This window comes from Muntiacus reevesi, chromosome 4 (assembly GCF_963930625.1).
Source record: "Muntiacus reevesi chromosome 4, mMunRee1.1, whole genome shotgun sequence".
In the NCBI taxonomy this organism is placed as follows: Eukaryota; Metazoa; Chordata; class Mammalia; order Artiodactyla; family Cervidae; genus Muntiacus; species Muntiacus reevesi.
This window is the reverse complement of record NC_089252.1, coordinates 70,499,330-70,522,464: the sequence shown is the minus strand read 5'-3', so window position 1 is coordinate 70,522,464 and position 23,135 is coordinate 70,499,330. Positions and strand designations below refer to the sequence as shown.

The window sequence follows — 23,135 nt, the reverse complement described above, 5'->3', positions numbered from 1 at the left end:
AAAAAAATAAAGAAGACCTAAACACATGAAGGAGGAGAGGGAAAAGAAAGAGAAAATAGAAAGTTTCCAATTACTTAAATCTGATAAGAATGGCACAAAAAGAAAAGTATAAATCTCTCTCTTTACAGAGTCAGAAGAAATGTAAATAAAATAAGTATCAGACAACAACAGGATATTAATAATGCACTCTGACCAGGAGAATTGATTTAAGGAACGATCAACTGGCTTAATATCAGGAAATCTATTAATTTAATTCATGTTTTATCATTAGAGCAAAAGAAAAAATATGAGAACTGAATAGGTATCAAAGGCAAAATAACAGCCATATCTTCTATTTTGATTAACTGACAGAGGGTAGGTAGGTTATAATTTAACAGTCTAACAAAGAAAAAGCACATCCAGCTTTGAAAGTCAATCCATGTAGGGGCAAAATTAATTCCAAACTTACAAAGAAATATTTCTCACCCATCACTTTGGAAGATAATTCTTAACAATTCCTAAAGAACAACACCTTCAGAAGCCCCAAAACAAAGAATAAATTTTAAAAAAATGCTTAGGAACTGTCAAAAGCTGAGAGTATCAGGAATCCCTGTTAGGGGTCATCACATGAAACAGTGAAAATTTTCTGGAAATACAAAGACAACTACTGAGGTAAGAGACGGCATTTTGTTTCTGAAAAATAGCTTAAATCAAGAGAATAAGAAAGAAAAGGGGATATCTTTCTTGAAGCTTGCGAAAGCATCTAGTCCAAAGCAGCCTGATGCTTCATTATTTCTTTCCCTACAGTGTCACGCTTAATATAAAATGTCCTGTCTGTGGTGTTCAAGAGGTGGTGAGTATAGATAAAGCTTTTTCTTTTCTGTACAATAACGATCTTTTGTATGTGATATACAAATTACAAGTATTTTCATATTTCTGAATTCACTTGCCCTCCACAAGAACCCTGTGAGAATGGATATTCATTTTACCACAATTTAAAGCTGAGGCTCTGAGAAGTTAAAAGAAGCTGCCTAAAGCTACACAGCAGGTAGGGATGGAATCCTAGGATCCTTTTACTACTCCAGGCTTGTGCTGCATGTAGAGAAGCAAAAGAGCATACAGGATATGTGAACAGACATCTTTCTACTCACAGAACAGAATCTGCCAAACAACTGAAATACTAAAATCATTCTTTCTATGCGTCATTTCTAGCCAAAAAAAAAATATATATATATACATATGAAAATAAACTGATTTCTAAAGATTAATTTTAAAATATGAAAAATGTGAACAGACGAGTTCCTAGGAAAAGAAGGAACATGCCTACTTTGACTCCCATCTGTGAGGAAGTACCTCCAGAAGACAACAAATCAGAGAGCAGGGTAGGCAAGAAAGTGAACATTTCTCCTTCAAAAGTTCAGCAGGCAAAGATAGAGAGAGAGGTAACAGCCATGGGGCCCTAATCCACGTAAGGCTCCATGTTTCCCTCCCCTCTTGGCGGGACCTAAGCAGAGTAAGCGAAGCAGGCCCTCTTGTCTTCCCAGGCTGCCCCCAGGAACAACGCGGTAAGCACCTACCACACGCACGGCATCATGCGAGGAGAGGAACATGCCGTGTTACTGGCTAGCCCCACAATCCCGGAAGGAAGCTACTGCTATTCCCATCCTATGCATGAGAAAATCTAAGTCACTGAAAAGTTAACTTTCAAAGATCCTTCAGCCAGCAAAGCCAGACAGTTCCAAAAACCACCCCCTTCTCACTCATCTATTCCAGGTATTAAACCAAACAAACATGTCCTCATTTTCTTAGAAAAGTCTTCAGACTGAGCCATAAAAGGAATGCAGGAGTTACACCTGTTGCAATACAGATACACCTTGAAAACATGATGCTAAGTGAAAAAAACCAGATGCAAAAAGTCGCATATTATGTGCATCCACTTATGTGAAATGTCTAGAAGAGGTAACCCACACCGGTGGCCACCTGGTGCTGGGAGAAGGGGAGAATGACTGCTTAGGAAGTAAGCAGCTTCCTTTAGGGTAATGAAAATGTCATGGAACCAGACAGATGTGATGGATGCACAACACTGTGAGTGTAATAAATGCCACCTTTAAAGTTTGCTTTAAAATGGTAAATTTTATGTTACAGGAATTTTATCTCAGTAAAAAGAAAAATTAAGAGTGGAGCAGAGGGCAGGAGGACAGGCAATTCATTTGCCTAGTTAGCCCTTTACATGATCCTACACTCTCTACTGCTCAAAGGTACCCAGCTCCAGAGGTAAAGATTCAACTCAAGCAACACAAAGGGGCAGGAAGCCTGTGCTGAGGGTACTGAGGCTGGGCCTCGGAGCCCCAGGAGAGAGTATCAGGCCACCTGGACAGATTCGCCGTCTATGCAGCATGAGAGTCCCAGAGCCCCACAGACCTCCGTGCCAGGGCACATCAACCTACTCCCCTCTGCCTTCAATGTCTACATTCATATAGATGATTTTTTACACCCCTATAAGGAAGCCTGGGGCGTCCCAGGTGGCTCACTGGTAAAGAATCTGCCTACCAACGAAGAGACACAGGTTCGATCCCTGGGTCGGGAAGATCCCCTGGAAAAGGAAATGACAACCCACTTCGGTATTCTTGCCTGGGAAATCCCATGGACAGAGGAGCCTGGCGGGCTACCTACAGTCCATGGGGCCGCAAAGAGTCATACACGACTTAGCAACAAAACAAGAACAAGGAAGCCTGAGGCACTGCTAACAGAGACAGACTTCTTTAGATTTACATAAAGTATTTACTAACATGGGAAAACAGACATATTAGGATTTTCCCCAATAGCTGAGAAAAGGCAAAACATTTAATTGACTAGAAAATCAACATAATGAAACCATTCTACTTTTCAAGCTTTCTAGATAACACAGACTTTATGTACCTTCTGGAGAGATTGACAAATATTTGCATTTTGAATTAAATTTCCACATTTTGCTAAAAAGAAACTTAAAACTAAAAGTGAGAATCCCATCACTGACAGAGTATCCTTCACCTCAGAGGTCTAACAAAATGAAAAACCCAGGGAGTCTGGGAGAGAGCTGGTGACTTAAAAGGATAATTTTGTGTAATGTCCTTTTAATCAGTAACTTGATCATGAAATTTAAAAGTCCCTTATTTATTTCAAAATAAGTTGAACTAAGGTATACATTTCACTTTGTTATCAAAAATTATCTTTTAGAGTTGTTTAAAAAAGCTTAAAAAACAAGGAGATGAAGTGATGATATTGCTTTGGCTATCAACCAGAAACCATTTCCTAAGCTATACCTATAAGCACAGGAGCTTTAGTGCTGGAATATGGGGAAAATAAAAAATAACCTTTAGCTTACTTAGCCTGCTGTAAAAGAATGCTGAAACCATCCTTTTCAGAAAGGATTATTTTGTAAAGATACATTCAATTTATCTTGTAAAGATACATTCGATTTAAATGTTTTAAAGCATCCTAGAAAAAGCAAATCTTAAAAAAAAAAGCAATAGTAGCAATCAAAAAGTTATTTTCATTGTTTCAACTGTATGTAAGCCAATATACCATAATATCAACCAATATACTAAGTGCAGGAATGATGCCATTAACACTGACTGCAAAAAGTGTTTTTGCTGCTCAATACTCTAGCTTTCATTCAAATTACTTTCACATATAAACTAAATTCAACAACATTAACTTGAAATCTTAAAGTTAAAAAATGCAATATTGTAAATAATGCATAGGAAAATAATATTGCAAAGAAAGTATGCATATACTTTAGATTCATATATAACTGTCAGATTATTTAAATATATACACTAAGGACACAGTATACTATTAACTTTCAATGCAAAAACTACTATGAAATTTTATTTTGCTATCAACATCTACTAAATAATGGTTTTCAAAAATTATGTTTTAAAGTAATCCTCATCAAGGCAGTTTGGAAAAAAAATCTTTACAATTTTTAAATTTGCATACACCCTATGACCTAGCAATCCCATTCTTAGAAATCTATCCTACAGAATAACAGCATTGCAAATTATGCATTACATACAATGCTCAGTCCAACACTACTTAAAATATTGAAGAGATTATAAAATTGAATTCATAATACTGAGACTTTTTCCAAACTAATCTATAGCATCAGTGCAATCCCAATTAAATTCTCTATACATGTGTTTTCTTGTTTTTGTCAGCGTTGTGTTTTGAGTTAGTTTTTGTAAAAGGTGAAAATCTGATTCTAAAATTTACATGAAATTTACATGGGAAGGTGTAGGAATAACTAAGACTTTCCAGAAGAACAAGGTGGCAGTGCTGTGGACTGAACGTTTGGGCCCTAAACCCCAGTGACATGTGGTGAATGTACATGAGGGCAAAGCCTTTGGGAGGTAGTTAGAGTTAGATGAGGTAAAAAGAGCAGGACCTACCTCTATGACGGGATTACTGCCCTTACAGAAAGTGAAAGACAAAGAGAGCGGCCTCCCCACCCCCCCATTTCCCGCTAGGTGCAAGCAACGAAGAAAAGTTATGCAAGGACATAATGAGAAGGCGGCTGGTGCCTCTCAGGAAGAGGGTCCTCACCAGATACTGAATTTGTTGGCACCTTGATCTTGGGCTGCCCAGCCTCCAAAACTCTGAGAAATAAAGGTCTGATGTTGAAGCCAGCAATCTAAAAATTTTGGTTTTAAAACCAAGACAGGGAAAACCTGCTCTACACTGAAGGCAAGATTTAATATAAAATAGTTATGAAGACAGTGCGGGAACAAGTCAAAGACAAAGCAAGCAGGAGAACAGAAAATAGAGCCCAGAAACAAATCCACTCAAATATGGACACGATTTCTGATGGCACAGGAGAGCGGTGTGGAAAGAATGAAACAACTGGAAAGCTACAGGGCGAGAACAGTGGTAGTGAAACCTGATCCCTACCTCACACCATGCTGAAAAAACTTATTTCCAAACAGAGTATTAGATTCAAACGTGAAAGGTAAAACAAGATAATACTCTCAAGGGTAAGAAAAGAATACTGTAATAAGAAATGAAGAACACTAGCTATAAAATATAATATTGATAAATTGGACTACATTACAACTAAGAACTTCTGTTCAAAGGACACCATTAAGAGAATAAAAGGCAAGGGACAGAAAGGAAATAGATATCTACAAGGCATATATCCAATTAAAAAAACTCCTATTCATACTGTATAAAAAAGAACTCCTACAAATCAATAAAACAAAGATAAACCAACAGAAAAATGAGCAAGAGTCTGAAATAAGCTCTTCACAAAAGAAGTTATCAATACACTTAGATGAAATATACAGATGAAAACTGCTCAGTCTTGTCAGTCATCAGAGAAATGCAAATTAAAACTACAAGAAAACATTACACACCCACCAGAATAGCTGAAATTAAAGACAACTTTCATAAACTCCTGGTAGGAAGGTAAAGTTCTACAACTATCCTGTAAAAAACAATAGGCATTAGCTTCTAAAGTGTTAAAACTACATACACACTTTAACCCAGCGCTTCTCCTCCTATAAGTATATAGCAAAAGAAATGTACAATAATCTTCACAAGAGCATAATTTAAAATAGCCAAAAATTAGGCAAGCCACAGGTTTAACTATAAAGTTTATGATAGAAAGCATACGTAAGAGGCTCTATTTAAAAAAAAAAAAGGCAGCAGCATATATCAAAGGGGCAGGATGATGGTACTCTTTCGTAGGGGAGGGAGGAAGCACTACAGTGCTGGCAGTTTTCCTCTTCTTGACCTGGATGGTAGCTACACGGGGACTCACTTCATAAAAATTCACTGATTTGTGCACTTTGTTTTACCCTATTTTCTGAAGTTCTGGAACTCTTAAAATCCTTCACAGAAAGAAAAAATGTTGGAAAAAATCTAATCTGAGCTATGGTGCCAGCTGCACGTCACTTGGAATCAGTAGTTACTTCAGTGTTCCAATCACGAACCTGAAAATATAGGACTTCTCCCCACATAATGCTGAACAAATTGTTATCACATCATTCTGAAAATATCAAATATTAAAGGCAAAGTATAAAAAAAGGCAAAGTATATTATCCTCTCAAATTAAGGTATTTAAAGAAAACACACTTTATAAAAGCAAAATTACTATTAGCAAAAAAAAAAAAAAGGTTACTAAAAAAAAAACTAGGAATTAAATAATTGACCTGTCAGAAAAATTTCCCGTTTTTTTAATCAAAAGAAGCATAGTAAGCTTCTTGTAAGTTTGTTAAGGAAGAAATTCTAAACTTACCTCTCTGTTGGGTGTACCCTCATCAAATGACTCTGTAAATGAAGACGTCCTGCTCCTGGTTCTCGTTGGTGTTGAAGAACTGGAGGAAGCCTAGATTAAAAGATTATTGCACAAATTAGAAAGACTACACATGTGAGCACACTACCTACTATATAGTCCTTTCTCACAGCCCATGCCCAAAGAACCCAGTAAGAGGAAGGAAAAGAGCAAATACATGAAAAACAGAAAAAGGTAAGTGAAACATCATCAACTAGCAGACCCAGGCTACCCACTGGGTCCTTGATCTGATTCTGCCACCAACTTGAACTAGGAGACCTTCACTAAATTAACTTTCTGAGTGATAAACCTCAAAATAAGGTTGCGATGTTAAAATTACTTTATTAGGGGAGACTGAAACCAGATGAGAAGTATATGAAAACTTTCTATACTATCTTTGCGGCTTTCCTATAAATCAAAATTATTCCAAGTTCACTAAAAATAAGTTTGTCAATTCAATTGTGAAAGTGCCTTCCAGCTCTAATATTCAACATAATGAACTGTGGAGGTAAATATGTCTCTAGTCAAGGGTCTTACTTTGAGAATACTGTGCACACCACAGCCCAGTACTGAGATGCCAGTCCATTACTTCTGTGAAGGACTGCATGACTCCTACAGTCCTTAGTACAAAAATCCGTAGGATAAATTTAAACAAGAAGCTCCAAATTGAAACTAGAGCCTGAGGCCCACTCTAAAGTAAGCTAAAAACAGTCCTAAAAATATAAAACCAATACTTCAAGATGCCCCCTCATCCATAACAAGATAGGTCTTAACTCATCTACACAAAAAAAATAACGTCTTGATGTCTTACCCTTCTGTAGTCTGTACAGCACTACATAAATAAAAAGCAATTAGTAAATATTTGTTAAAATAAATGAATGAACAAATGAACGTCCATCTGTCAAGTTAGTGTGCGCTGCTGTGTCTATGTCTATGCTGGAGCAGAGAGGTCACAAGAAACATTGTATACACATACACACATACATATGTACATATTCAGTGTACAATTAAGCCTAACATTTCTAATCAACACAAATGTTCAGTAAATGGTGCTGGGACAAGTGGCCATCCACATGGCGGAACAAAATCAGTCAGACTTTTACTTCATACTTAAGCTATATTAAAGATTTAAATGATTTCTGGGACTTCCCTGGTGGTCCAGAGGTTAAAATTCCTCATTTCCATTGCAGGGAACTGCAAGTCCCGCAATCCCCTGGTTGGGAAACTAAGAGCTGAATAAAACAGATTTTTATGTCAGAAGCAGAAATCAAAAGGAATAGTTTAATTGGGAAGAGGGGAAAACATCAACAAAATGTGACATAAGTTAAATAAACTTTTTTTCTAAAAAGCTCTTATAAGGACTTAAGTCCAAACTCCAAAAACTCACCAACCTAGTCTTCTTTTCATCTAGGGCAGGTGACCTGAGCTCCCCCAGTGAACATACCCACATGAGACTCTGAGTCATAGATGAGCGGTATGAGAAAACAGACATGCAAAATTAACCAAGCTCGTCAGCTGGTGAGCGTGGAGACACAGAGCTTCCTGCACGCATACACAAGAGCTGTGCATGTGAGATGCAATGTGCCAAACTGAGGCGGCTGCAACATTCTTATTAGTGCGGTCCCCCAGCTTGGCTGGGCAGAGCCATCAGCCCAGACTTTCAGGCCCTCCTGAAAATTCTGTAAGTCACCAACTACTTATTCATTAATAGAACCCTTTTCTGCTTAACTAGCTGGACTGAGTTCTGTTGCTTACAACTTAGAATTCCAGCACACACATACCTTCTAAAAGATGAACCAGAAAAATCAACACATGATAGAAGGAATGAGCTATGTGCAGAAGTTACCTTAAGGGATAAGACATCCCTTCTCAACCAAGACAAAAAACAGCAACAGTAAGGCCTCAAAATTTTAAACAGCAAAATAGTTGAATATGAAATAAAGTTGAAGCCTTATCAATATTTTAGAAGGCAAAAGAGAAAAGGAAAGATATACCCATTTGGATGCAGAGTTCCAAAGAATAGCAAGAAGAGATAAGAAAGCCCTCCTCAGTGATCAATGCAAAGAAATAGAGAAAACAATACAATGGGAAAGTCTAGGGATCTCTTCAAGAAAATCAGAGATACCAATGGAACTTTTCATGCAAAGATGGGCAAAATAAAGGACAAAAATGGTATGGACCTAATAGAAGCAGAAGATATTAAGAAGAGGAGGCAAGAATACACAGAAGAACTATACAAAAAAGATCTTCATGACCCAGATAATCATGATGGTGTGATTACTCACCTAGAGCCAAATATCTTGGAGTGTGAAGTCAAGTGGGCCTTAGGAAGCATCACTAGAAACAAAGCTAGTGGAGGTGATGGAATTACAGTTGAACTATTTCAAATCCTAAAAGATGATGCTGTGAAAGTGCTACACTCAATATGCCAGCAAATTTGGAAAACTCAGCAGTGGCCACAGGACTGGAAAAGGTCAGTTTTCATTCCAATCCCAAAGAAAGGGAAAGGGAAAGGGAAGTTGCTCAGTCGTGTCCAACTCTTTGTGATCCCATGGACTGTAGCCTACCAGGGTCCTCTGTCTATGGGATTTTACAGGCAAGACTGCTGGAGTGGATTGCCATTTCCTTCTCCAATCCCAAAGAAAGGCAATGCCAAAGAATGCTCAAACTACCACACAATTGCACTCATCTCACACGCTAGCAAAGTAATGCTCAAAATTCTCCAAGCCAGGCTTCAACAGTACATGAACCATGAACTTCCAGATGTTCAAGGGATTTAGAAATTGTGAGAGGACTTAGAAAAGGGAGAGTAACCAGAGATCAAATTGCCAACATCCATCAGATCATCAAAAAAGCAAGAGAGTTCCAGAAAAATATCTACTTCTGCTTTTTTGACTAAGCCAAAGCCTTACTGTATGGACCACAACAAACTCTGGAAAATTCTGAAAGAGATGGGAATACCAGACCACCTGACCTGCCTCTTGAGAAATCTGTATGTAGGTCAAGAAGCAACAGTTAGAACTGGACATGCGACAACAGACTGGTTCCAAACTGGGAAAGGAGTGCGTCAAGGCTGTATATTGTCACCTTGCTTATTTAACTTATATGCAGAGTACATGATGAGAAACGCTGGACTGGATGAAGCACAAGCTGGAATCAAGACTGCCAGGAGAAATATCAATAACCTCAGATATGCTGATGACACTACCCTTATGGCAGAAATCGAAGAACTAAAGAGCCTCTTGATGAAAGTGAAAGAGTGAAAAAGTTGGCTTAAAGCTCAACATTCAGAAAACCAGTATCATGGCATCTGGTCCCATCACTTCATAGCTAATCGATGGGAAAACAGTGGGAATAGTGACAGACTATATTTCCTTGGGCTCTAAAATCACTGCAGATGGTGATTGAAGCCATGAAATAAAAAAAACGCTTGCTCCTTGGAAAGAAAGTTATGACCAACCTAGACAGTATATTCAAAAGCAGAGACATTACGTTGCCAACAAAGGTCCATCTAATCAAAGCTATGGTTTTCCAGTAGTTATGTATGGATGTGAGAGTTGGACTATAAAGAAAGCTGAGTGCCAAAGAACTGATGCTTTTGAACTGTGGTGTTGGAGAAGGCTCTTGAGAGTCCCTTGGACTGCAAGGAGATCCAACCAGTCAACCCTAAAGGAAACCAGTCCTGAATATTCATTGGAAGGACTGATGCTGAAGCTGAAACTCCAATACTCTGGCCACCTTACGCAAAGAACTGACTCATTTGAAAAGACCCTGATGCTGGAAAAGAGTGAAGGTGGGAGGAGAAGGGGACAACAGAGGATGAGACGGCTGGATGGCATCACCGACTCAATGGACGTGAGTTTGAGTAAACTCTGGGAGTTGGTGATGGACAGGGAGGCCTGGCGTGCTGCAGTCCACGGGGTCGAAAAGAGTCGGACACAACTGAGCGACTGAACTGAGCTGAGAAAACATACGTGTGCTTGTGTGTGCTTAGTCACTCAGTCGTGTCTGACTCTCTGTGGACCATGGACTGTAGCCCTGCCAGGCTCCTCTGTCCATGGAATTTTCCAGGCAAGAATACTGGAGCGGGTTGTCATTTCCTTCTCCAGGGGATCTTCCTGAACCAGGGATCCTACCCATATTTTCTTATGTTTCCGGCACTGGCAGGTAGATTCTTTACCACCAGCATCACCTGGGAAGACCCCAAAAAATGTATGACTAGAAGCCAAAATTGTGTTTAGAAAATAGGAAAGGAAAGCAGTCACTGGACAGTGTTTATCTAGGAGTGAAACTAAATCACAAATATTCAGAACACTTCAGAAATAATTCTCACTGAGGTTGAGGGAAATGTAATAACCCTTCCCACCCAAAGCCGTGAATTTCAACCCACACTTTAAAGACTCTAGATGTTTCAAACACTACCAATATGACTGGGAGAAGCTCCATTTATATCTCCTTTTTTTTATACGGTTATATGTAGTATCTCCTTTAATAAAAGGGCTACTGAGAGGGCAAAAGTTAGGAAAGTAATTAGCTTTACTAGGCCACAGAAGTAACTCTTAGCCAACCCTCTCTGCCATTGAGATTCAAACATCTCAAAAAAAATGGGGGGTTAAAATTCAGCTTTCCAAATACCCAGATGCCAAGAAAGGGCTACTCCAGACAAAGACTTCCAAATCACTTGAAAAGTGCACCTCTACTGTGAAACTTTTTAATTGGCACTATGAGAAAACACAGTGGCTCATAGTGGCTCAGACGGTAAAAGCGTCTGCCTACAACGCGGAAGAGCTGGGTTCGATCCCTGGGTTGGAAAGGTCCACTGGAGAAGGAAATGGCAACCCACTCCAGTACTCTTGCCTGGAAAATCCCATGGATGGAGGAGCCTGATAGGCTACAGTCCATGGGGTCACAAAGAGTCGGACACGACTGAGTGACTTCACTTTCACTTTCACTTATGCTTTCTCATATAAGCCTAATCTTTAACTGGAGCCTCATCAACTCTGGGAAAGTCAGCAAAATCAAATGTTGGGGTTTATGAAGTTAAAGTATAGATTCTAAGACACACTGCTGCTAAGTCACTTCAGTCGTGTCCGACTCTGTGTGACCCCAGCCCACCAGGCTCCTCCGTCCCTGGGATTCTCCAGGCAGGAACACTGGAGTGGGTTGCCATTTCCTTCTCCAATGCTTGAAAGTGAAAAGTGAAAGGGAAGTCGCTCAGTCGTGTCCAACTCTTCGCGACTCCATGGACTGCAGCCTACCAGGCTCCTCCATCCATGGGATTTTCCTGCCCTCAGAAAATTAGTACCACATGGCCAAGCTTGGCCTGATGGTTTGTAGGTCTTCCTCTGGAGTTGCAAAAGTAAGAATCACATGAGGGAATGGATGTGACTGCAAAGTATGAAAATATACAAAAAAAGACTAGCTATACTTGAGTATTTATCCCGAAGTCTTGCATCTTTAACAGCTATCCTCACTTTAAAATATATAGGAAAAATAAAATGAAATAAAATATATAGGGATTTACATTCCTTCAAACTAAATTCCGTCTAATTAATTCTTACAGCCATGAGAAATCTGAAGACAGATTTCTAAGCTGTTTGTCAAGAAACCTGATGGTTATATCCAGGCTCACAATATTTTTATTGCCAACTGATTATTTATTGACCATAGCCCTCGACTTCACTATAAAAAAAAAAATTTTAGTCACCGTGGTACTCAGAATTCGAAGATGACCCAAAATCACCCTCGCCTTGCAAATATGAGATATCATTGTCCTGATGATCTTCCCTTTCAGAGCGAAAAGGATTTTGCAGGTGTATTTAAGACTACTACTCAGTTGACTCTAAGTTAACTCAGAGAAAGGAGACTATCTGAATGGGACCAACCTAATTACACAAGCCCTTCAAATGAGTCCAGTGTGCAGCAGTGGGGGCAGAAAGCAGAGGCATGCACTCCTGCAATCCTGAAGGAGAGCAAAGGCCTGTGAGGGTCAAAGGGTGAGGAACTGTGGGCAGCGCTAGGAGCAAAAGACAGTAAGAAATAAGGACCTCTGTCCCACAACCATATGAGCACGGATGGGGATCCTCATCATCAGATGAGAACACAATTTGGACAACTTGATCTTAGTCTTGTGAGACCCCGAGCAGATAAGTCAATCATGCCATGCCAGACTTCGTACATACTATGAAAGAGTAACTTGGTTATTAGGCAGTAAGGTTGTGGTAATGTGTTACTCAACATCAGGAAACTAATGCAGTCACCTTTAGGAACAGTAAGCCTTGAACACCATGACTTTTCATTACCCACTCAAGACTCTGCTCAGACGTCACTCTGATCCCCTCACGCTGTCACCACCTCTCATCTTCATGGTACAGAGACCACATCTTCCCTTCAAGGCAAAAGTGACCCCAGCACAGCACCTTAGCAGGTTCTGTGAAATGAAGCACCCTATAGTAACAAACGCTTTCAAATGCCTTCTCTTTAGATTCTCACAAGCCATCTGAACAGTAGGAGGACAGCCATCCCTAATTTCCTGACAAGAAAGTGAACAGCTGAGAATGCCTGTGTGGCTGGATCAGGGTGCACACTACAAGATCTGGGCTAGCACGCAGGTCTTCTGAGTCCCTCATCTGCTTCCCCAGTACTCTCTGGATCATTGTTTCTCAAATTTTTTTCACTGGGACCAGCAGTTAAACAACAATAACATTCTTTTTGCACAGACACTTCTAAAACAAGTTTTATAGAATCTTAATCTTTACAACATAAGATGCCACATTTTGACCCAAAATATTCTTTCATTTAAAAAAAAAACAGCTGATCCCAATCCACTAACTGATTCCACAACCCACCCAAACTGCTTTCACCATACCATACTGTCTGTATAAGAAAAATGATGATAAACATAGCCACTAACTCTTAAATCTCGATTACGTCAAATGTATCTAGTATATTTTTACTATACCAAAAAACTAAACATTGAAAAGCATTAATCTTAGGCTGAACAGCACACTCTAAAGATAACAACACAAATTTCAGATATTCTTATTACTGAGAAATTCTATGTTAGTCAAAACTATGTTAATCAAAGTTTACTCCATTGGGGCTCTATTATCTGAGAGTTTTCCTATAAAGAGCTACTGTATTCAAGACAGCTGAACTGTCAGATAGATAAGGATATCTAAAGTTATAAATTCAAGATGGTTAAATCTTACTGATACTTGAAGGGGTTTGGCGATAACAATAAGGTTTAACCATTTTGAATCTATACCTTTCTGAAATCAACTAATTCTAGTTTTCAAAGATTAAAGGAAACTAAACTTAATTTAACATTTTTTAGGTCAGTTGTCATTCCTATGAATACCCTACTTGTAGTATATCTTCTCCATCTGTTTTAGCATGCTACTAGTTTAGAAACTAGATAACTACATCTAATAGAATTGCAGACAAAATAAACATAAGGAAATTCAAAATGAGGAATTTTTTTAAACTGTCCTTATGAATAACTTACATTAACTACAGAATATGAAGTTAGTGACATTAAAATTTTGGCTGCCCAGAAGCCTTTTGACAGTACTACTCAAATGATACCCCAAGTAGATGAATGGCATTCTTACACAAGCCTAACATTTGGCTTCATTTCTCCCTGCCATACCCACGAGTAACCAAATCATAGCAAGGACATAGCCACAGACTCAGCCACAGACTCCTCCTCACCACGTATCCCTGAAAGTCTCTGCCAATCTATCTGACACCCCAGCTATAAAGGAATGGCCAAAGTAACCTGGAGTTAATATGTCACATAAACCTTTATCTACTAGCTACCAAAATTATTAGAACTTTCCATCATGTCTTTAGTAAAGTACCTTCTACATCCTGTCGTCTAAACAGTAGTGCCAGAAATGAAATACTGCTGCTTATGTTATAAATGTTCACCTCTCAAAAATAGTCCTTTAATATAGTGAAGTCCACTCATTCAAAAGTAATTTAAGGAGACTTCTAGTTAAAAACATGATAGGTGGACCAAAGTTTCTTATTTTTCTCTCCCTTGAAAAGAGTTGGGGCATCCCTGGTGGCTCAGTTGGTAAAGAATCGACCTGCGATGCAGGAGACCTGGACTCAATCCCTGGGTGAGGAAGATTCCCTGGAGAATGAAATGGCAACCCACTCCAGCATGCTTGCCGTGGGAAATCCCATGGACAGAAGAGAAGAGCCTGGAGGGCTACAGTCCATGGGGTTGCAAGAGTTGGACATGACTTAGCAACTAAACCACCACCCAAAGAGTTAAATTTCAACCAATTTTCAGAAGAATCAGTGTGAACAAAAGAATACTAAAGTGATGGTACAGCTGAGGACACTACAATCCCAGGGAGGGAACACTGATAAGAAACAAGCCTATTTTCATCTCCAGAGCCCTAAAAAGATTTAAGACTTCAAAGTTACAATGCAAGTTATAACGAAGAAGTTAAGAGGCAGGACCAAAATCAGAAAAATTGGTTGAAAGATTCCCATGTCCCTTGTCCCACCTTACATAGCCTCTGAAAAACCAAAGGTTTATTTTTCTGGAGCCATTGAGGCTCCAAACTGGATGAAGCCAAGCACAGTAAGACAGGAGTGAAGGGCAAAGTGTGTGACTAAACCTAGAGGGATTACAGGTGATATTCTGCACAGGGAATAGTGGAACCTCCAGCAGACTGCTTCCGAAGCAGCTAGGCTTATAACCTGGCAGCCCTTGCCCAAAAAACAAAAGGCTTCACTGGAGAAATCAAATGACATCTTAAGATCTCAGGTTATCAAGAGGTAGATATTTCTCCCAATAATAAAACCAATTTGCAGCCTAACACCCAGCAGGGAGTCCCAGCGTTGATCACATGACACTTCCAGATAGCATCAGATTTTTAGTGTCTCGCCTTTAAATATGGATACCCCAGAGCAGTCAGTAAAGAAAATTTCCAATGTTAGAGCCAACGACAACAAAATCCACAAAAAATAAATAAATAAATAAAAGAAAACTTCAAAACAAAAGGGAAAAAATCAGAGCTATAAAAGATATATCAGAGGACTTCCCTGGTGGTCCAGTGGCTGGGACTCCACACTCCTAATTAAAGGGACCCAAGTCTGATCCCTGGTCAGAGAGCTGGATCCCACATGCTGCAATTAAAAACCCCACATGCCACAAGGAAAACCTGGTGCAGCCAAAATAAAAATTTATTAATGTTAAAGATAAATCAGTATTAGCAAGAGCAATGCTATGAAAAAACAAAAGACAGTAAGAAATAGCCTTTGGAAAATTTAAAAACAGAATAGGAAAAATTAAAAATTCAACTGAAAATTAACATTGTAGATTTAACTATACTTCAAAAAATAAAGAAAACAAAAAACTCATTGAAGAGTTAGATAAAATTGAAGCAAACTCTCAAAAACAGGACAAAAAAGGAACTTCCCTGTGGTCCAATGATAAGACCCCACACTTCCAGTGCAAATAGAACAAAAAACAAATAAATAAATTAAAATAGACCATGAAGGGTAAAAAATAATAAATAAGAGAATCTATCCTGAAGGTACAAAAACTAACTGGTCCTCCAGAATAGAAGAGAAAAAGCAAAGGAGAGAGAATTATCAAAGAAATAACATCTAAAAGTTTCCAAGAATTTAAGCACAGGAGTCACCATACTTAGTGAAGCACAATGCAAAAATAAATCTACACAAAGGCATGTTCACCATAAAATTTCAGAAAACAAGAGAAGATCCTAAAGTCTCCAGAAAGAACACGGAGGACAGAGCTGGAGGCTGGAGTAGACAGTGCGCTTTGTTTTGTTTTGTTTTGTTTTAGTGTAACAGTCTTTCAGCAGTGCTTTATCTTTTAAAACTACAGAATGTATCACTTTGATAAAAACAAAAGTAAAATTTCATTTAAAATTTTTATTTAAAAATCATGAGTGTCTAGTAAATCCAGTAAAAGGTACCCCATATAATTTAAAAGCATAATACACAGATTAAAAGATGATCTATTTCTCATCCTAAATTTCATCCAACAGTTGATAACAAATCATAAGTGAACTGATGTTATTCCCAACATTTTAGACACTGGCTACTGTTAACATCGTCCACGCTAACTTAGTCAAATAATTCTATAAAATAAATAAAATAGACAAATCAGACATCTTTACTAATCTAAGAAACATGCATTTGTTAAGAATTCATAATTTGAAAGACAAATATTTAAGATAAATGCATGTTCATGCAAAAGGTGGTAATTAGGTTTCCAGTACAAGAATGCAGACTGAACACTGTTTACTTCTCTTCCTCCCAAAAACCCATTGAAATGAAGGTTTAAAAAAAAAGCAGAAAAGCAGATAAACTAAAACTCTAGAACAAGAGAGGGAAAATCATAAGTAAAAAAAAAAAAAAAAAAAAAAACAAATTTTTGAAGAATAAAGGCAAAAGGATTCAAATTGGTGGGGAAGTCAGGGCAACTGGGCCGTAACTCCAAACATACACAAAAGGCAGCTCTGGGAGAGCAAAAGGTACTTCTTGCAACAGGGGGAAAAATCAGTTTTATACACTAGAACGGGAGATTACTACTCTGAGGAACGTGTCTCAGGTCTGTGAAACAAACAGGTACATGGGGTCAGCCTCCTTCAACCCAAACACTTCTCCAGACAAAAGAAACAGCCAAATACAAGGAGTAACACCTTGGAGGCGTCAGTGCTCCAATTGCAGAGGCTGGCACCATAAAGCAGCAGGGAAACAACACACCCCAGTTTCACCACAGCAATCCCAGTCCTGCCCAGTCCACGTCAGTTTAAGTTTCAAGATAATTACCAGTGTCCCCATTCATTAAGAATGTTTGGGTAATAAATCACCCACCTGGTCTTCATAAATATAAATGAACAACTAATAACAACAAGACATTTTTCTCAAAGAAAGAAAAACAACATGACCAGTGTGAATACATATAACAACCTAGAACAATCTGATAAATCAAGGAACAGACTTTAAATATGTATGTATATATAATACATAACATCCTGGGAGAGTTTTGAGAAGCTCTAGCTTCCATTAAACCAAAAGCTGCTGCTAAAAAAAAAAAAACTAAAAGTACCGTGGGGTTAAGAGAATCAGCTTTAGAGCAAGACTGCCTGGGTTCATATCTCAGCTTTATCTCTGAGTTGTATGGTACTAGCCGTCTACACAGACAAGTTATTTAACCTCCCTTGGCCTCAATTTCTTATCTGTAAAATAAGGATAATACAAATCCATACCTTTTATTATTTCATGTATTAATTTAGATAATACATGCAATGCACCAAGAAAACAGTTAGGTAAAAATAACTACCCAGGGTTGACTAGTGTTAATTTGTGGAAGTTAAATGTGATGACGAGAATAAATTCAATAGAAGAAGTTGAAATAAAAATCTGAAATCTTTCAAAGCAACAGAATAAAGGGAAAAGAGGAATATATCAAAAGAGGGGAAAAGGATATACAGAGAATTTATTTAAAAAAAGAATAAGATTTAAAAAAGAAAGAAAAGGGGGAGACTAAAAAAAAAGCAAAGAAGAAAACTAGAAATTTTTTAGCATCAAGGAAAAAGAAAAGATTCAAGGATCAAGTTAACCACCAATACAGCAAAGAACAAGTTTGAATTAGATTTTTCATTTGCACACAGGATGCTAGAAGATAAGGGAGAAATAAAGCCAACAGCCTGAGGGAAATTTTTCAACCTAGAATTTTATAGCAAGTCAAGTAAATGTTCACGTAAATGAAAACATCTTCCTAATATTTCGTGATTTAGGAGGTAAAGAAACTAAACGGTTAGTTAAAATCCTGTATTTTTAAGGACCTTTATCAACACATTAACTGAAGTTCTACATCAAAGTTTCCAGCCTTGCTTTCTTACCTGGGCCGAGGATGCCTCTGAATTTGCTCACAGCTTCGGTGGGATGCAAAGTTGTATACAATTTGCAAATACGTCTTAAAGTCTCTGAATATCCCAATAAGCTCAAGAGACAAAGCTTCTCTCAAAAGTTTTTCCTCCAGTTTTTCCTACCAAACTAACAGGCAGATGAAAGAACTTTGTACGGCCCTTACCTGTTCAAGTTTCACAGAGATTTTTTAAATCACATAAACAAGAACTGTCTATTACTTAAAATACAAGAACTTAATGTATATTCTATATTAAGCAATAGAAATAGCTACTATACACTCCCTAATCAAAACACAGATTTATAAACACTCAAGACACTCTGATTCTTCTGATCTAAATGTTTCTCTCTGGGAGCTATGCTTTTTAGATTGAGGAAAATTATTTTGCCAAGTGATGTTTATAAAAAAACTATGTTCCTTCAGAAAGGGACTCTTTTCCCTGTTTGTGAAATTTCTTTTTATTCCTATTACACAAACTATTATTTTGTGACCCCACTCTAAAAAAAATTATAATCCTACAAATTTGGGGTGAGCCCACATTGTTTTGTTTTATTATTGTGGTAAAGTATATGCAACATTAAAGTTACCGTTTTAAACATTTGTAGGTGGACAGTTCAGTGATATTGATTATACTCATACTGTTGGGCAACCATCACCACTATCCATCTCCAGAACTTCTTCATCCTCCCAAATTGAAACTCTATCCTCATTAAACGATAATTCCTCATTTCCCCCTCCTCTCTTCAGCCACAGACAACCACCGTTCTATTTTTTGCCTCTATGATCTTGACTAATCTAGGTACCTCACACAAGTGGAATCATGTAATAGTCCATTTGTGCCAGTGTTTTTTATAATTTTTAAGTTTTAGTAATATCTGAAAAGGGTTGCAAATGTTAAAAAATATTTTTTATTCACAGCACTATATACATCCTAAGAAATTAGAAAGTATCCTATATTACTCTTGAATAATTTTTATCAAATTTATTCTATGGATTTTAAAAATCTAAGTATTGATATTTGTTGTTAAAAAATTAAGTGAAACTTGCTTTGAAATTGTTTAATTTTATTTTTAAAGTCAGAGTTGACCAAATGTTTACTTAAAGTAGTATTTCCCAAAGAAGGGCTCAAATAATCTCAGCTCCAAAGAGAAGTGACTGGGGACTAGAAAACAGTGTCTTGCTTTTATTGAATGCTTTCAAAAACTGAAGAAACCCCAAAGTATTAATATCACGAACACTACCGTTATTACTATTACTGAAAACTTTTGCAAGTATTTTGATCATTTATCCCAGAATTATCAACATCTGATGACTCACTCTATTTGAAACATACCTGTCAAGCAATCTCACCTCTGGAAATCAAGCTAAGAACCAGGAAATATGTACACAAGGGCCTCCAAAACCGCAAACAAATGTCTCAATTTGTATTAATGCACTAAAACGCATTAAAGAATCCCTTAGGTACTTGCCCTTATTTTACACAAAATTTTAGAAATTCAGGGTCCTGTCTTGATTTAAAGCCCAAAGCAATTTAAAGCCTGAGATAAGACTTGGGCAGATAACAAGGGAGGCTACAAAGTAATCAGGAAAACTAAACCAAGAACAAACAAATCCTCCTGACCAGGTAAAAGCAAACTGTCTTTCACATCCCATTAAATTCCTGAGGGTATGGCACCCTCAACACAAAATAATTTATATTCAAAAAACAAGACGTAATATTATACAAATTCAAGATCCTCTGCATGACAAAACAAGGACATGTTTTATCTGTTACAAAATGATTATCCCATCCAAAGATATTTGTTTTGCTTAATTCATACTTGAAAGAAATTCTTAACTCTAAAAATAATAATCCAGAATTTCTCAACTTGAAGGGTTCTGAATAGTTAAGGATCAAGACAAAGAACAGAATCAAGTTTCTATCAGCAATTGATCACTAACAATTTACTTTTGCATTCTGGATAAATATATACATATATCCACTACACACACACACACACACACACACACACACACAGTCTTTTGCATTCTGGATAAATATATACATATATCCACTACACACACACACACACACACACACACACACACACACACACACAGTCACCAAAAAGGATTGTTTTAAATCTTCAGTACACAAAGTGCTATTTCTTGCTCCACACGCACTGTCTTCCCAGAGGCATCAAGCCATAGGAACTGGGAGCCCTAATGCACTACCTGTAACTAGCTCTTTTACCATGATTCTAAAGACAACCTCAGGTTTCCCAAGTGGTTCAGAAGGTAAAGAATCCGCCTGCCAAAACAGCAGACACAGATTCAATCCCTGGGTCGGGAAGATCCCCTGGAGAAGGAAAAGACAGCCCACTCCAGTATTCTTGCCTGAAAAATCCCATGGATAGAGAAGCCTGGTGAGCTCAGTCCACGGGGACACAAACAAGTGGGACAGGACTTGGCAACTGAACAACAACAAAAGACAACCTCCCTTTGTTAAAGATCGATAGTAATTCTTTTTCACGAAAAAAAGATAACATTTACAAATAAAAAGTCAGCAGCTTGGAGCATATCCTTCTTAAACTATTTTCACTGTGTCATACTTGCCCCACAAAACTGGGATCATGATTTACATGTTGTTTTTCAATCTGCCTTTTAATGCAAGTCAGAGTCTACTTACCTGTAGGCTCTAACTCTAGCTTTAGGCAAGTTACTTAACTCTCTGAACCCCATTCCAGGTATGAAAGATTCTACCTTGTAGATTTATGTGACAATGAAACAAAATAACCCAAGCAAAATACCTAGCCCAGTAAGAACCTAATAAATGTTGCCCTTTTTGTAAGGCTGCATAATAACCAACTATATGACATAACTTATCTAAACAATTCTCTACCGCTGAATATTTCTGGCCACATTTTACCTATTAAAAACAACACTGAAGTGAAATTCCATGTGGCTAACTCCTTAATACATCCTGAATTCTCTTAGAATTTTTAGAGGTGGCCTCCTGGATCAGTGATACACAGTCCCTTACATTCACTGCCGTGCCTCTTCCCCACATTCCTCACCTCTACCTCACTTTTTTATTTTTTCTTTCTTTCTTAAATTAACAGTGTTTTGTAAAATTTTAAAAGCTCACAGTAAATGTAATATATTTAGTATTGAAAGTAATATATTTAGTATCCAAATCTTAATCACTATTTACAATTCCCTTGGGAGAATGAACAAGCTTTCAGTGCCATATATACCTCAACCACTGTTTCACTCTACAGAAGCTTTAAATAAACTTCAATTTACAGTTTCAGAATAAATTCAATGCGATAGATGCTTGATTTAGTAGTTATTGGTCATTAGATTTTTAAGAGTTGTGTAAGATAAATGTTATGTTTAAATGTTTTAGAAATGCCTGCCAAGTAGTCAAAAGCCAGCTTTTCGTGTAGACACTCTAAAATTAAATCTGTTGAGACTCAGACAAGCTGGGAAGCAATTTAGCAGAAGCCCTCCTCATTGCTCAAAGAACCACGTGCTGCCGGCACCAAAACACACATTCACAGCTGCTTAGGAGACTGTTTCTGCTTCTTTAAATTAACACTACTAACGCGCCTCCCTTTTCCTGGAAATTGTCATTTCCTGAAGCAACCACATTCGTGAAAAACAAACATTAACAAGACTCCTGACGGAGCAGAGCCGAGCTGCGGACGCGCGCAAGCCCTGCCGGGCCCCACAGAGGCCGCCCCTCCGCCCGTCCCGGATCAACCCAGTTATGCGAAGTGGCGAACTCGTGACAGCCTCGGGCACTGGACGCCGGCCACGCCGCCACCTCTCTCGGGTCCAGCGCTTCTGCAAGCAGGCCGGCCAGGAATGGCTCGACCGCTGGCCCTCAGGCCTGGACCCGGGTTTGGAATTAAGGCTCCGTCACGGGCCAGGGGTCCCTCGGCACTCAATCTCGGGTCGGGGATGAGAGGGGGGGACTTCAGTCCAAAGGTCAGATATTACAAGGGGTCCTGGTTTTCCCATTCCGCCCTCACTCCTGAGTTGGGGGTGTCGGATGCCTGGGGGAAACCTGTATGGGTCAAAAATCAAGCAAGATCAGAGCGCTTCTCACTTATTCTCAGACCAGGTTGGGCATCAGGGGTAAATTAATAAGTCAGGTGTCACGAACCCAACGGAGTTCTGGGATGGGGGACCCGGGTCAGGACTCACGGAGGACCTGGACCGCCCTGAGCTCATTCCCAGGGAGAGATCTGCGGGGAGCCTCTGGTTGGAAGTCAAGGGTCGGGGCTGAACCTCCGCACTCCTCTGCCCGCGAGCCGATGTCAAGTGTTCTCGGGAACCAGGGGAGCGCGGCGGCCATAGTACCTGAGAAGAGGCCAGCGCCTGCTGGAGCTGCTGCTGCTCCTCGCTGATCTTCTGCTTCAGTTTCTTGAACATCGCGCAACGCGGGGTCCTGAGGTGGATGAGACCTGTGGGGCGAGTGCTCAGAGAGACCCGGCCGCGGCGGCTTCTCTACACCACAGACCGCGGGGGCCGGGCCTCGCCGCCTCCTCCTGGGGCTCGCGGGCCGGTCGAGACACTCGTCCTGCGGGTGTCGGCGTCGCCGCCGCCGCGTCTCTCTCTTCTGGGTGCCACCGGTTGGCCTCGGCCCCCCATCCAGCCCCGGCGGCAGCGGCGGCGGCGGCGGCGACAACGGCAGCAGGTGAGCAGTGGGAACAAGGCGCCTGCGCGGCCTACGTGGAGTTCGGCGAGGAAGCGCTACCGGGCGCTGGAGGGGACAAGCTGGAAGTCCGGCCCGCGCATGCGCGCTGCGGGGTCGCTCCCGGAAGGTGCGGGACTCGGCGCTGCCCACGCTCATCGCGCGTGGACCTGCCCTCGGAGCCGGGCGCGGGGTGACCCCTTCACTGACACACACCCGGGCTGCGGTGCTGCGAAGTCAGG

At 39.4% G+C, this 23,135-nt stretch overlaps 1 protein-coding gene across 5 annotated transcripts in view; it reads right to left on the bottom strand.

Annotated features, from left to right (window-relative positions):
• GOLGA4 (golgin A4) overlaps positions 1-22,779 on the bottom strand; it is a 116,385-nt gene extending 93,606 nt beyond the window's left edge. For all 5 annotated transcript variants that reach the window (XR_010662942.1, XM_065932988.1, XM_065932990.1 and 2 more), the window contains exons 1-2: positions 22,560-22,779; positions 6,254-6,343 (exon numbers count right to left, since the gene is read on the bottom strand). Coding sequence is in view for 4 of the 5 variants with exons in the window: in XM_065932988.1 (XP_065789060.1) it covers positions 6,254-6,343; positions 22,560-22,631 (162 nt within the window). In the remaining variant the exon portion in view is untranslated. The remainder of the gene's footprint in view (positions 1-6,253; positions 6,344-22,559) is intronic.
• Between the last annotated feature and the right edge of the window lie 356 nt (positions 22,780-23,135).